Source organism: Lactuca virosa, chromosome 3, assembly GCF_052849685.1.
Source record: "Lactuca virosa cultivar CGN04683 chromosome 3, Lactuca_virosa_CGN04683_v6, whole genome shotgun sequence".
NCBI classification, from domain to species: domain Eukaryota; kingdom Viridiplantae; phylum Streptophyta; class Magnoliopsida; order Asterales; family Asteraceae; genus Lactuca; species Lactuca virosa.
In genome coordinates, this window is record NC_136428.1 from 92,745,508 (window position 1) to 92,761,890 (window position 16,383).

Consider the following 16,383-nt stretch of genomic DNA (forward strand, 5'->3'; position numbering starts at 1 on the left):
AACAAAAACAAAAATAAAGATAAATTCGTCATTTAAAAAAATATCAAAACAAATTGGATCAAACTCGAAACAAAATTAAAATTTTTGACCGGTGAAGCTAATACAAACCTTTTTAAAACAAAATGACAATTTTGGAGATACCATATGGACTATTTTTAAAGATTTGTTTTTTTTTAATTAATTTTATTTTATGTTGATTCTCCTTCCCCTCCAACCGTCCAACGAACATATTTTATCCGTTTGTTTAAAACAATAGGAAGCAAAAGATGGCAGCTTCAATTCATCACTCAATTTGGTCTCTCCGGCCATCTTCAACTCAACGCAGTATATCTCTAACTTCAAACTTGTTAATTTTGTTTGAAACTTAAGATCTCTATTAGTTTCCACTGATATTTTCAACATTTCAGGTTGTTGTAGTTCGAAGAAATTAATTTCAACAACTGGGTGCTGGAACAACATCGTATTCAAATCAAATTCAAAAGGCGGAATGCAATCTAAGAGGAGTAAGTAATTGTGAACCCTTAGCTGATATCAAATTCATCTTGCTACATAACTGAAGCCCAGGGTTTCAACATTCGAATCTTTCTTGTATTTTATTCCCAATAATTTAGGTGTATATATTCCGAAAAAATCGATTTTAATGTTGCAGATAAATCCGAAATGAGACCTAAGAGGAGTAACGGTAAAGAAAATTCCAGCACTGATGTTGAAATTGGGGAAAGACTGTATTTGGGGATGGATTTTGGTACATCTGGAGCGAGGTATGCAATTATCGACAAGGAAGGGATCATACATTCGGAAGGAAAAAAGGATTATCCTCTATTTTTAGTAAGATTTCTATCATTTTCTTTCTTCTATGAAATAAATGGACCCATAACTCATATTTTTAGTAAGATTTACAAGATTATTATATATGTTGTCTAGGAAGAGTGATGGATCAGTCGATTGGGTGCAATCATGGAAAACAACGCTTTTTTCTCTGCTGGAAGCTATACCGATTACTATGCGTTCATTAATCACTTCCATCTCAATAGATGGGACTTCTGCAACTACACTCATTTTAAATAGGTATTCATTTATTAAATGTATGCCAATATTAATGGGTCTACATTTTTATACCAATTTTGTTGATATCTGCAGAGAAACAGGGGAAGCTTTAGCAAGACCTTTACTCTACAACGAGAGTTGTCCAGATGCTTTACCAATTGTAAAATCCATTGCCCCTTCAAACCATACAGTATGCTCAGGTTCTTCAACCTTATGCAAGCTCCTTTCATGGTGGACCTCAAACCCAAACCATTCCAATAAAGAGTCTGCAGTTCTAATGCATCAAGCCGATTGGCTTTTATGGCTTCTCCATGGTAAGATTGGAGTTTCCGACTACAATAACGCGTTAAAGGTATATATTTCTATTATTTACAATTTTGAATACTTGGTGTAAAAGTTAAATGTTTGACCTTGAAAGCATAAAGTCAATTTTGTTGTATAGGTCGGCTATGATCCTGAACTCGAGTCATATCCACCATGGCTCAAATCTCAGCCGTACTCATGTGTACTACCAACCGTCCAAGCACCAGGAACTGTAATCGATACCCTTAAAGAGGAAATAACAACAAAACTCGGTATTTTTTTTGTTAGTAAAAAATAAAACATATTATATTAAAAAATTGGCAATAACAATATTAGTTTTATTAATTAAATTATTTTATGTTGGCCTGAATTCTTCCACAGGTTTTCCTAAGGATTGTGTTGTGTGCACCGGAACCACCGATAGTATTGCTGCATTTCTTGCAGCCAGAGCTACTCAACCCGGGAAGGCGGTGAACTGCTTTTAAACTTTAGGCTCCATTTGTTTTCTTCTTTTTGTTCGTTGATATCAGTGTCGGTGTCATCATTTATGTCATGTCCTGTCCTGTCACAAAATCATAATAGGGTGTCATAAATTGGAATGGGGCCCGGCCTACTATTGAGAAGTGATTATATAAATATAATTTTTAATTTTATCTGGACTGATTTTGGAAGGTTTGTATATATAATAGGTGACATCACTGGGTTCAACACTTGCGATAAAACTAATGAGCACAACAAGGATTGATGATGCGCGCTTCGGGGTGTACAGTCATCGTCTTGATGACAAGTGGCTGGTCGGAGGTGCCTCAAACACTGGTGGAGCGGTTCTCCGGCAACTTTTCTCAGATGAGCAGCTGAAGGAGTTAAGTAAGCAGATAGACCCGATGGAAGCTTCATCTTTGGACTATTATCCATTACCCACACAAGGCGAGAGGTTTCCTATTGCGGATCCCAAGATGGAACCCAGGTAAACTAAAAAACACAATGTACTTTCACATTTTATCGATTTAACCACTGAAATGTATTTTTTAATTATATTCGATTATTGAGTTGTTATTATTGTTATCATTAAAAAGTAATAGTTCGGTGATCAAATCAATAAAATGGTGAAAGTGTGTTCTCTTTTTATGTATTTTGACCTTTTCCTAAAGTTGATAACCTGGAAAAGTGGCTTAAAAATCACTATTGCAAATAGTTAAGTGGTTAAATCGATGAAACTATATTGTGTTTTTTTTTCTGTATTTTCCCTTTTTGGAAATTGGAGAAAGAAAATTAAAAAAAGAATCTTTTCCCGCGTTACAGGTTAAGTCCTCGCCCAAAAAGTGATGTAGCTTACTTGCATGGCATTTTGGAATCAATAGCACGCATCGAGGTAAAAACCTTTTGTCAAATGTAAATATAATTGTTGATCAACTGTTTCTACAATGATGAGGAGGGCATTTACGTCTTTTCCTGTCCCACTTTTTGGTGAATTCAAAACTTGCAATTTTCCCATTGACATCATTATCGGTCGTATCCTAGTACACGTCAAACACAGACAAAACAGTCATGTTCTATCATGTCATGTCATGTCATGAGTTGTCTTGTGTTTTGCTTAGGCAAAAGGGTATGCATTGTTGAAGGATTTAGGAGCCACCGAAGTTGAACAAGTGTTTACGGCGGGTGGTGGATCCAAAAATGATAAGTGGACACGGATTCGAGAAAGGGTACTTGGTTTGCCCGTGAGTCAAGCACTTCATACAGAAGCAGCTTACGGGGCCGCTCTATTGGCATTGCGGGCAACCCTTTAGCAATAAAGCGATTTTTGCTACATTGGTCCGTCTTTGATTAAAAAAATCATTGTATCATTTTAACTAGAAATTATATGTGATTCAAGTGATATGCACCTCTTATATTAAAAGTAATTAAGTATGGCATGGTTAATGACTTGTAAGGGTAACGAACTTTGCTCCATGTACACATTTCGTCACTAATTTTTTTTGTCTTATAATTAAACTCTTTTACATTGTTCACAAAATACCATTATAATAGGTTATTATAGGTGAACACATTTAGTCACAATCTTTTTTTGTGTACTTTCACTCACTAATCTTATTTTTTGTATGTATTTAGTCACTATTTTTTTCATACGTTTTACCACCAGTCTTACATAATATAAATATGTATTATTACGCACTAATATGTATTTATACAAAACACATATTACATGTACATAAAATATTTTTACAAATAAATGTGTTTTCCACGTATAAATATATATTTTAATGTATACATCTGTATTATGGGTCTTTGTTAATGGGTTATTGTCACTATAGCCCAACAATGTTCAGTATATTGGTTTAAATGGTCCATCGTGACTATTTTTTGCATTTGAAGGGCACGAACTTGTGTTTTACCGGTTAACTTGGCACCTTTACCCATTTTTGAATGTTATAGTGCCTTGTCAACTGCCAGTTAGGCAGGTGAGTCAACAATGACTCAGTGGTGAGTTGACTCATCGTTGCCACGTAAGCCAAAACCTAATTGCCACGAAGATTGAACTAATCCATCAGTTTACATCGGGACGTGAGGGCTTACGAATAGTAACAATGGAGTTTATTATTCGTTATTAACGCCATGTACTTCTCCTATGTTCTAATTCCAAAACCAGAATCTTGGAAAGTGTAGGTGAGATTTTCGATGTGGTGGTGGGTGTAAACAGAGAGAAGGGGGTGGCGGAGAAGACAACGGTGGAGCCAACTTCAGGGGCACCACCCTCGATTTCGGTATTCATAGACTTTGTTCTTCTTCCCTTCAAGCATATTGTAACATCCATAAAATCCGAGCCAATTTAAAACTTTTTAAATCATTTAAAACCATTCAGTTATTACAATTTGTTTTCAAAATAGTTTAAACATCAGAGTTCTCAGAAATCATAATCATCAATCGAAGAAGTGTACGGTCACGTCTTCGCCTTCCCGCGACCATCCGTTGAACCTGAAACAATAAACTGAAACTGTAATTCCGAAAGCTTAGTGAGTTACCCCCAAAATACCAACCTCATATAACCATAATCATATCATATCAACAAATACAAAACAGCCATGCATCTCGAGTCTACAGTGTGACTGGTCCGCCCGCACCAGGCCTTCAGTCCACCTGGTCCACTCTCTGAGTCTACAGTATGACTGGACTGCCAGCACCGGGCCTTCAGTCTATCTGGCCCACTCTCCGAGCCTCGGCACGTCTAGACCGCCCTCTCGGGGCCTTCAGCCTATCCGGACCGCTTGTTGGGCCTTCGGCCTGACTATGTGCCCTCCTGGGCCTGCAGTCTATCCGGTCCGGCCGGGGTATGTTGGCCTACAGCACGAAGCAGGACCCGCCTCAACCCAACCCCCATACTAATCAAACAATCATGTACACATAAATATCATACGATAGCATGTATATAACATATATCATACCGATCGAACAGATCACTAACACAACAACCATCCTATAACCAGGATACCGACCTAACCGATCACTAGCATAACATCATCCTATATACCAGGATACCGACCTAAACCAGGCCACTAACATAATATCATCCTAACTACCAGGATGCAGATCTAGCAGATCAATAAACATATCCAGCAAATTCCCGGATACAAATCCGATAAGGGCCGGCCTTGGTGCCTTAGACCCTGTTGATATAGTGAGGATAACTCACCTCGTAACTGTCGACTCGAAAGATAAGCACAAACCCTCATATCACCGCCACAAACTCCACCACCTATATTCACCACAGAACCATATTCGTAAGTTTCCAATTTTCTCAAAATGCCCCCAGAAGTCAACTAGTCAACCCCTGGTCAAATTCAAAGTCAATGGTCAATGTCAACAGTCCATGTTGACCGGACTCGTCGAGTACAACCGGACACTCGTCGAGTTCCTTGCATAACTCGCCGAGTCACTTGAGTGACTCGTCGAGTTCCTAATGTTTGCGGCCGTAAACTCCTTGGCCAGCTCGTCGAGTTTCCCTTGCAACTCGCCAAGTTCATGCGTGCCAAAAGCCGGGAAAACCCTAACTGACTCGCCGAGTCACCCTGCTGACTCGCCGAGTCCACGACAATCTTCATCGGACTCGCCGAGTTAACCATCCAACTCGTCGAGTCCCTTCAGTCCATATCCAAACAGATGCTTATTAAGCCATCTTAAGGTTCCATATTGCAGATGCAGCTTCCCAAGGCATGTTTATCACGTAAAGTTGCAAACTTTACGTGCATGCAAGGCTCTAAAGTCTTATAATGACAAAACCAAGCTTGCAATGGAGTTTTACACATAAGGAGGGGTTCATACTTGCCAAAGCTGAGAGCTTTATGAACTTAGAGACCAAAGAGAGTTCAGATCTGAAGTTACAACTTCAGATCTGAGCTCATACCCAAGAGTAGCTTCATAATATGCTAGAAAAGCCCTAATATTTAACCAAATGAGATTTAGAACGAAATGATGTCAAGGTAACGACTTGATACCTTCCAAAAGATGCCAACTGAGGTAGATATCAGATCCCCCACACGTTCCTTGCTTCTAGCCACTTGCTCTCTAAGCTCATCTTACAAAGAATCCTCTTCCAAAGCTTAAAATACACAAATGGAGCACACTCACACGAATTAGGGTTTATGGACTATCAAGAGGTTGTAAGGGGAGGCTGAGGAGGCCAATGATCCTTTAAATAGAGTGCAAAACCCCGGAAATTAGGGTTTCATCCTCCAGCTCCTACTCGTCGAGTCCCTTCTTGGACTCGACGAGTAGGTCACTTAAACACGTGGACCAACCTGTTGCTACTCGACGAGTCAGGCAACCAACTCGTCGAGTAGACCTTGAAATCATGAGAATTTATAACCATAAATTGATACTCTAGAATCGGGGCGTTACACATATTACTTGCAGATTGATTAAGTAAAGGAAGTTTGTATAATGCGATTGATGGTTGAAGAAATGCCATGGCTCGATCTTCGAGCTCGATATCACCATGGATTTGAGCAGAATTCATCAATGATTCCCATATTTCAAATGTAGGTTCAAAAGGATTGTTTTCTATGAACTCAAAAGCTTCGTTTAGATGCCCATATTTCCACAAAACATCAATAACCCCTAAATAATGATCAATTTATGGATCTAGATTGTAGTCGTTATTCATTGATTTGAAGTGTTTGAAGCATTCTTTAATTGAATTAACACTGGCACATGCTGAAAAAAGTAATCGGAAAGTCTCATTGTTTGGAGTTAACCCCAACTCTTTCATCTGGTCGTATAACAACAAACCTGCATCCGGTTCCCCGTTATCTGTGTAGTCCTTTATCATCGAATGTCATAAGCTTAAGTCGTCTTGTTCACGTATTCTGTCGAACACCCTGCGTGCATCCCTCACTGGCACATGCTGAACCTTCTTCCCTAGTTCAAGATCGTCACACAAATCCAAAACAAGCTCGAAAACATCGGATCATGCCTGCAGGAACACCTGGAGACATTAACTCAATCGTTTCTTTAATCGCCCTTTTTTGCATAACACCATTAAATCCACATCCGGTGGCGGAGATGGGTTAGTGAGTTTTCTTGTTTTGGGAAGAGTTGGTGGTTTTGTGGATGTGTTGAGTCGGCGATTGGTGTTCGATTCTACCGGAGTCAACATCAGGGCCACCACCGGAGTCGAAGAAGACAACGGTGGAGTCGGAGAAGACAGCATCGGAGCGGGTGAAGATGAAAGACGGTAAGGGATTTGATCGGATTCGGGTTCTACAGAAAGCATTACATTAGGTGTTATACGTGGCAATTGAGTTGACATCTAAACCTGCTGATTAGGATGAGTGTCACCGGGTGACCCATTCAAATGTTCCAAAAGGACCTTTTAAAACCTAAAAATACAAGTCTGTGCCCTTCAAATGCAAATAATAGTCACGATGGATCATTTAAACCAATATACTAAAGTTTGTTGCTACAATGACAATAACCTTTTGTTAATTTTGCACAATCTTACCAAGTAACTCTATTGTCTTTTTCACGTTTTAGAATGTATTATGGAGTCTTAACGGTCATATTTCTAGTATAATGATTGAAAATTCAATGCCATAAAGGTTGAGTTAAAACAATATTAACTCTATGTAACTTCGAAATATATGACTAAGTACGATAATTATTTAATAGTGAGATACAATTTTTGTAGAACGACAACACATACTTCTTACCTTACTCTCAAAATAATCATTTAGTCTCAAACAAGACATGTAAAGTGTGTGAGTTAGTCATGCTAAAAAAAACTTGTGTCTGACAATAACCTTACTCGTTTTATTTTTGTGTTGTGGTATGTCAACCCATTTATTTTTGTGTCGAGCTTGTGTTGAGTTAACGTGTTTAGGGACTTATGGTTTAGACCTTGCAAATGTGTTGGTGGCGTGCCCGGTTGAAACACTAAACGGTTTAAAAAAGTAAGAGTTGGAAGTCGGAGGGGCGAAATTCACAGTAAAGAGGGCAAAGTGGAAGGAGCATGAGTTGGGGAGACGGAGGGGCAAGGTCGTTAGGAAAATGGAGTGGCTAAGGGAGACTATAGAATATTGAAGGGAAATGAAAAGGTAAAAATTGAAAATGATGTTTTGACCTATGCAACTAAATTACTTCCTCGTTTCAACATGGCCCAACCCAAAGTTCCTCTTTTACATGTGGTTTTGGTTTGATCTAATTTACCGGAAGAATAAAAAAGCGCATATAAATCAACGGGTGTTTTTCGAGTTGAATTTTTTGACAATAATTTTACCTGTTAAATTTTCAGGTCGTGTCATGTTAACTCGTTTAATTAAATAAATTGAAATCTCTTACTCAAACCCATTTATTTACTTCATTGCCAAACTCGTTTAGGATTAACATACAATGTCAGCTTTTGCCAGCATTAGAAGTGACATATACTTAACCCTGCAAAAGTTCAAAACTACTCTTTCAAAAAGGTCCGTCTTTATTTAAATGATTTCTAGTTCGTCCATTGATGGAGTGTCGTGTATATGCACGTGATGCCACTAACTGCATTTTGTTGTTATGCAAAAGTTTCAATTTGCTTTTTGGTCTACTTTTCTTTGATTGCAACTGCAATCAGTAGCGAGAGCAAAATCTAATGAATGAAGGAGAATAATAATATATACATAAATTATAAATTATTATGTTGTATAATTTATGTTTTATGTATAGCTTTATACTAACCTATTTATAGATTTTTATGAGAATTAAACCGATTACCATTAAAAAATAAATAAATAAATAAATATCTACACTCATGTTACTTTCAATGTATGATTTATAATCATCCATTGATATAGTGTTTTCTTTCCTTATGTCAATTTCATTTTGTTGTTATGCAAAAGTTCCAAGCTTTTTGGCCCACCTTTCGTAATTTGTTATGCAAAAGTTCCAAGTTTTTCTTTCCTTTATATTTTAAAAGATAAACATTTGCTTGCTTCATGTTTAGGGCTCTGTGGTTTTTGACTTTTTGTGCATGTCGGGTTTCCGCCAAAAAGAGACACCTGTAAATTTCTTGACTAATCCGACAGAAAGAAGGTCAACCCTTAGACCGGCTACGTTTTGGTTTTTGGATGGGTCGGAGGGAAACACACATGTGTGGACCTTACAGGGGTATCCCCTCTCGTGGGCTTGAGGGTTGGGGGTTTCACGGCAGAACAGACTGTTTTAAAAGCTGCTACATGAAAAGTCACAAAACATGAGAAATCGTGCCTGAAAATCAACACGTGTACATAACATTGGCGTTTGATAGTTTGGTTTTCTCACACCGGATGTGGTGGAGCTTCTCAATAAAATACAACGGATCATGCATAACATTGTTATATCCCTTAGATCTATGGATGTAGTATTCAAAAGAATTGGCTTTACCATACAAAAAGGTTTAGCGGTTGCACATTTGTCTTCTCACTCGTTCTATTGTGATCACTAAGTTGTTTCTTCTGATGTCATTTTATTTGAATCTAATGAAGAGTCAAATATTCATGGCAAAAAAAATTGATGATTTAGTGTAACATCCCAAAATTCAAGACCAAAAATTTCATTTTTAATTTAATAATTCATAAAACAGATTATTGAAAACATCATTAAGTTATCTCATATCATAAAAACCCATAACTCATATGTCTCGAAACATGTCATAAGTTAATAATGTCAGAGTACAAATCCCAAGAACATCATAGTGCGGAAAATCATGGTGTGACGCGCTGCTATCGTGTCGGCTCCTTTCCCTTCGAAGAAGAAGGACCTGAAACAAAAACTGAAAACCGTAAGCACAAAGCTTAGTGAGTTCCCCCATCATACCACATACCATACAATAAACATATTTTCTAACATGTCCGGGTACCGGCCTACCCCTTAGGTCTCTTTCAACCGGTAACTTGCCTAGCATATCAGGGTGCTGGCCTACCCCTTCGGTCTCTTTCAACCGGTAACTTGCCTAGCATATCAGGATGCTGGCCTACCCCTTCGGTCCTTTCGACCGGTATCGGGGACTATTTCACCCCCTACTTCTACCATATAATATCCTAGTACATAAACACATAAGTCACATACTGCCTAGCATATCAGGGTGCTGGCCTACCCCTTCGGTCCTTTCGACCGGTAATGGGGCCTATCCTGCCCCTCTTACCACTATCACATAATATCATAGCATACTAGCACATAAAGCATAACAGACAGTGGCATACCAGATAATTATCACAAAGACAATCATCTCTACTATAACACTTACTAGTGGGTCGGCATTGGTGCCTTCAACCCACTTCTACTAGAAGGTAACTCACCTCAAATGTCGTGAAGTAGTTGAACTGTCCTCGGCTCTGAAATCAACTCCACTTAATCTCCTACACACAAAAGATCTTCTTTAACTACCCTTTCATGCCCATAATCCCTTACGGGTCAACTTTGGTCAGATTCAAAGTCACAGTCAACACCCTGGTCAAAGTCAGTCTTCTGGTCAAAGTCAACATCCTGAGTTGACTCAACTCGCCGAGTTGGTCCATCAACTCGTCGAGTTCCATGAATCATAAACCCTGAAATCACGATCCAACTCGTCAAGTTCTTTCATGAACTCGTCGAGTTCCTCCCTATAATAGAGTCAGGACTTCACAACACTCGTCGAGTTCCTCCTTGAACTCGTCGAGTTCTTCAGTCTTCAAAACCCAAAACCATGGCCAACTCGCTGAGTCATATCCTAGACTCGCCGAGTTTGCTCAATAACATAAAGGGTTGGGGACTACGATCCAACTCGTCGAGTTGGATGAACAACTCGTCGAGTTCTCCTTGTCTAAATCCATTCAGTCACTTCCAATCGAGTTCAATGCTTCCAAACCATAGATCTAGTCCCCTAGGGCTGTTATATCACGTAAAGTTGCTAACTTTACGTCCATGCATGGTGTCATGAAGCTAGAAACACCAAAACTAAGCTATATGAGAGATCTAGGGCATGGAGAAGAGCCAAGGCTTGATAAAGTTGGCAACTTTAAGCATAATAAGCTCGTGAGTGCCTGGATCTGAAGTCACAACTTCATAATATACTCAAATCCCGAAAATGACTTCAATATGGCCTAAAAGTGACAACATACTACCCTAAATGAAGATCTAAGTAATAGAAAGCCAAGCTATCAACTTTATACCTCAAATGAGTCAGAAATGAAGCTCAAAATCTGGATCTACTAGCTTCCTCTTGAATTCCCAAGCTTCTCCTTCCTTCACAAGCTTCAAAATAACAAAAAATGCACAAAATGGCTCTAAACTCTCCAAAAGTGGATTAGGGTTTCTTGGCTAGGGTTTGGGACGATAGAGGTTGTAAGTGAGGCCAGCCTTTGGAGGTTAAGGTGATTAAATAGGGTGCAAAAACCTTAAAGCTACGGTTTCATTCTGTCAGGCCTACTCGTCGAGTTGAGGCTCTCAACTCGTCGAGTAGACTTCATAATCTGCATCCAAATCCATCTCTACTCGACGAGTTTGGGGCCTCCAACTCGTCGAGTTCTTGTACAAAAGTGAATAACTTCTAACTTTAAATACATACCGGGAGTTGGGTGTTACATTTAGGATATGGAATCATAGTTTGGGATTCTCATTCAAGTTAAGATTTCAATTTATGAAGCCTCCAATTTCATTAATTGGTGATTATGATTTTTGAGCTTATATTGAAGCTTTAATGGAGTTTTAGCTTGTGTTTTCTTTGAATTGGTTTCTAAACTATTTAACTTCAATTATTAATATTAATAAAGTTTATATCGTCAATTATGTTCATATGTTATGGTGTTGAATCATCAATAAAGTTTACATCATGTTTGGAAGCTAATTGGAACTCTTGTAGATGTTAATCAAGCTTTAAAACCTAAAACCATTAGATCTTCAATTATAGATTGTTAATCCATTATCTAATACTTTTAGGGTGTTTATTGGTGTTAAAACCATGTACTGCATGGAACAGACTTATAGTCTAGCGGTATTTAGTGTTGACATGGTTCCCCTCGGTCCAAGTAGTTAAAGATTCAAGTCTCGTCATAGACAATAGTGTAACTTAAGAGTAGATTAAGGAGCGTGTTTGTGTTTCATAGTTCTAAGAAATGTATTGGATGTTAAATAATTATCCTAGTTCAATAAAAGTGGAGTTGAAGTGATTAGAGGTGATTTGGACATGCTTTGAAGCATAATTGTAACACCCGTGTTCAAGATTGGTTAAGCTTACTTTTATCAAGGACTGATGATGGAGTTTTGGAGGAAACTATGTGCCACGACGTGGGGAAAGGATGCCCACGACGTGGAAATAATTAAAATGATCGTGTGATTTATTAGACCGCCACGGCGTAGCCAAGGAAGGCCACGACGTGACAGCTATTTTGGCCAGAGCCCATGATTCTTTTAGGGTTCCCTTCATATCTAAACCCATCTAAGTCATTTTTAGGGTTCCTTATCAGCCTCTATCACCCTCAAGTTTCAGAAACCTTAACCCTAGTTCCATATTGTGAGTTGTGAGCCCATTTTGGTGACTTTGGTGGCTTGTGAAGAAAGAAGAGGCATTGGAAAGGATTATGATGCTTTTTGGCTGAAGTAAAGATATATTTTGGGCATCTCTTGACCTTTGTAATTGTCCAAGTTCCTTGCTTTATGGTTTAAAGTGGTTAGATCTTGAATATTGTCCCATGTTCTTCATGTTTGGGCAAGTTTGGAAGGAAGGAGCTTATAAAGTTGGCAACTTTATGACTCTCCCGAGTCTTAAGAGCATAATATGTTGTAGATCTAGTTTTTGGTTGAAGTTCTTGTCATTGCATGAGTTTTTGGACATTTTTAGCTTATTATGACCTAAAATGGATTCTAGACATGTTTTGGATATGCATGTCTATAAATCTTCCACCTTTATGATAGATTTGGTATTAGAAATCCTTTTGGAGTGGTTAGGTTAAGGATTTTTTCAGATTAAGGGTTTAATGGTTAAGACATTGTGGTATTTGGCTTTATTTTGGACTTGGGTTGGAGATCTTTATATCCTTGGGTGTCTTAATGGATAAAGTTGGAAACTTTATCCATTTATACCATAGAATGGACCAGATTTGAGCTTTGGAGCTCTTGAAATCGAGGAAAGCAACTTAATCCATTAAGCTGCTGGAAACCAGTGCCCACGGGGTGGCCATAGGTCGCCACGACGTGGCGACTGGGAATTAAACACAACAAAAACCGAGTACCGTTTACACTATAATATGAAAGATTTTTGTTACGAGGTGGCGTGAAATATTTTAAAAAAATACCCTTCTTTTTTAGAATATAAGTACTTTTTTTAGTTTTTGTATGCCGTTTGTAGTATGGTTTTTTAGTTATTTCGTTTGTCGTTTTAAGATTTAACTTGTTAGAACAAATTACTAAAATAGTCCCTGTGGTTTGGCTAAAGTTGCGTGTTTGGTCCCTATCTTTTGTTTTGCACTCGGACCATCCTCATGTTTTGTTTTTATTACACGCCTGGTCCCTGGGTCCGTTGGTCGTCAATTCCAAACGTTAAGTCCCCCCACGTGCTTCGCACATGACGGGTATTTTCGTCATTTTATACATGGCGCCTAAATGCAATGCCAATCGTTTCTTCATTCCGATCATTTTACGATCACCTCCCTCTCACTCTCTCTCTCTCTCACTTAATCTGTAACTCATCAAAATCGAGTAGAAACCCTAACTCCTCAAAATTCTGCAAGAATCATCGAAGCAACAATTGTGGGTTGGAGGATTAGAGCAAACATGGAAGAAATAGACGTTGAAAAACATTACGGTAACCCCTTATTTTCAAAAGTTAAATTTATCACTTACAAATTTCAAGCTAATAAGTTGAAGCTTTCTCTTTTACAGCTGGTCATCCAACTATCTTCTCCATCAGATTATTCTATGGTGGAGAGTTTACGAAGTTTCCTGGAAGGAGGTACGTCAAGGGCAAAGAAAGATACGTTGATCTATTGGACATTGATGAGTTTTGTGTGCACGATATTGATGATATGATGGAGACCCTAGGTTGTGTTGAGGAGGGTAAGTTGCTTTATTACCACTTCAAAATACCCTTTTCAGATTTGGACTTTGGGTTGTTTGTATTGGCTAGTGACAGTGACATTAACCATTTGGGTACATACGTGGGTAAACATAAACTTATTGAAGTTTATGTTGAACAAGGTAAAACAATGTTGCATACATATACAATGTCATCTACCCCTAGTAAAGTTAGGATAGAAGAAATCATTGATCAACCTTCGTGTAGTAGAATGCTATTTTTGGAATGGAAGGAAACTGAAACAGGGGATTGTATTGGATCAAGTAAACCAGATGTTGTGCCAACAAAAGAAACTGAAAGTGACCAAATTGATGCCCAATGTGAAACACAAGGTATATTTGATGAATTTGATGAAATTCTAAATGAAGAACCTGGAGGGATTACTCATGAAAGTGACAATAGAGATGATGCCGATGATAGTGGTGATAGTAGTGATAGTGATGATAGTGAGTTCTTAGTAGACTTAGATAACCTCCTAGATGAACCTGAGATAGACATGAATGAGTTTTTGTTAAATATTAATGAAGATATAAAGTGGGTGGGTGATCTTGGAGGGTCAAATGTCAAGGAAACAGAAACAAGGGAAATCGATGATATTGAGGTTGTAAGCAATGAAGTATTCTTATATTGAGGTTATATACATTACATCTAATGTTGTTTACTTTTTGTACAGGGCTTGTTGCAAGCAATTGGTACATTGTATCCATATGCAGAACACAGGTTTTGTCTGCGACACATTCATGAAAACATGAAGAAAATATGGACGGGAAAGGTGTTTCAGGACATGGTGTGGAATTGTGCAAGTACAACAACAATACAATAATTCAACCATGCTATGGAAGAGTTAAGAAAGCTAAACAATGACTGCTACGAATTGGTCAAAGTTATTCCACCTCAACATTGGTCTAGGGCACACTTCACAGGTTTGTTTTATTTTGTTGGGTTAATTGTTACCAAATGATTCACTTTCTCACATAACTTTTTATTTATATTGTAGGGAGGGATCATTGTGATGGGCTTCTAACTTGTGTGAGACCATAAATAATCAAATTAAGAAAGCACGCGACCAACCAATTAGCATATGCCTTGAGTTCATTAGAGAGTACCTTATGTTAAGGATTATGAGTGTCCAAAAGGTAATTGATAAGGCTGTTAGACCATTAACTCCAACTGCAACAAGTGTGCTTGAAAAAAACAAATCTGATGCAGCTCAATGTGTGGGTAAGCTCTGTGGGAATGGAAAATATCAGGTGAGTGGTCCATGGATGGACCAATGTGTGGTAGACATGGTTCTACACACATGTTCTTGTAAAAGATGGGAACTCATTGGTATACCCTGTAAACATGCCCTTGTTGCTATATGGGACATGCAAAAAAATAAGCAGAATGTTGGCGTACCTGAAGAATGGGTTCATTCTACTTACTAGTTAAAAACTTGGAACGAAATGTATTCTTTCAAGATTGAACCAATTAATGGAAGAAGAATGTGGGAAAAGTTTCCATGTCCAACCACTTTGCTTCCTCCCAATCATCATGTCCCCATTCGAAGACCAAGGAAGAAAAGAAGGAAGTCAGTTGTTGAATTAGAAGATATGGTGAAGGGTGGTAGGGCATCAAGGAAGGACAAGAGTGTGACATGTTCAAAATGCAAAAAGCTTGGTCATAATAAAAGAAGCTGCAAAGGTCAAAGTGCATGTGATGATAGTTCAAGCAAGAAAGGGAAGGCTGGGAAGAAAGCTAAAAGTGTAGGTGGTGGTAGTTCAATCAAGAAAGGGAAGGATGGGAAGAAAGATCAAAGTGCAGGTGATGGTAGTTCAAGCAAGAAAGGGAATGTTGGGAAGAAAGCTCAAAGTGCAGGTAGTGGTAGGCAAAGTGGAACTCAAAGTGCATGTGATAGAATTTCAAGCAGGACAAGGAAGGCTGGGAAGAAAGGGAAGAGTATTGCTTAAGTTATGACTGTGTTTTCATATTTTGTGTCTGTGTTATGAACCAATTATGGTGTTATGATCTTTTGTGTCTGTTATATTTGTCATTATGTTTTGTGTCTGTGTTATGAACAATTATGGTATGACTTTTGGGACCTGTTGTCTATGTATGGTATGAATTTTAATGTATCTCTATTTTCAATTATGGTATGAACAATTAGTGCTATTAATATGTTGCTATGTTTTTGTTTTAATTCAATTCCATTTAATTCAATTTTATTCAATCATTCAATTCAATTCCATCAATCATTCAATTCAATTCCATTTAATTCAATACCATTCAATTCAATTCCATTCCAATATAAAACCAGTCAATTGCATTCCATTACAAACCACTCAATTCCATTCCATTATAAAACAGTCAATTCCATTCCATTCCATTATAAAACAGTCAATTGCATTCCAGTACAAACCACTCAATTTCATTCCATTACAAACCACTAAATTTCATTCCATTATAAAACAATCAATTCCATTCCAAAAGAAAAT

General features: G+C 38.0%; 1 protein-coding gene across 1 annotated transcript; it reads left to right on the forward strand.

Annotated features, from left to right (window-relative positions):
- The first annotated feature begins 205 nt into the window (after positions 1 to 205).
- Positions 206 to 3,367, forward strand: XK-1 (xylulose kinase-1). Its single transcript, XM_079085131.1, has 10 exons — positions 206 to 324; positions 408 to 503; positions 650 to 828; positions 929 to 1,068; positions 1,141 to 1,399; positions 1,490 to 1,622; positions 1,732 to 1,820; positions 2,040 to 2,317; positions 2,653 to 2,722; positions 2,949 to 3,367. Exons 1-10 carry the CDS (start codon positions 267 to 269, stop codon positions 3,138 to 3,140), a joined length of 1,494 nt encoding a protein of 497 aa, XP_078941257.1. The 5' UTR covers positions 206 to 266; the 3' UTR covers positions 3,141 to 3,367.
- Positions 3,368 to 16,383: the final 13,016 nt, after the last annotated feature.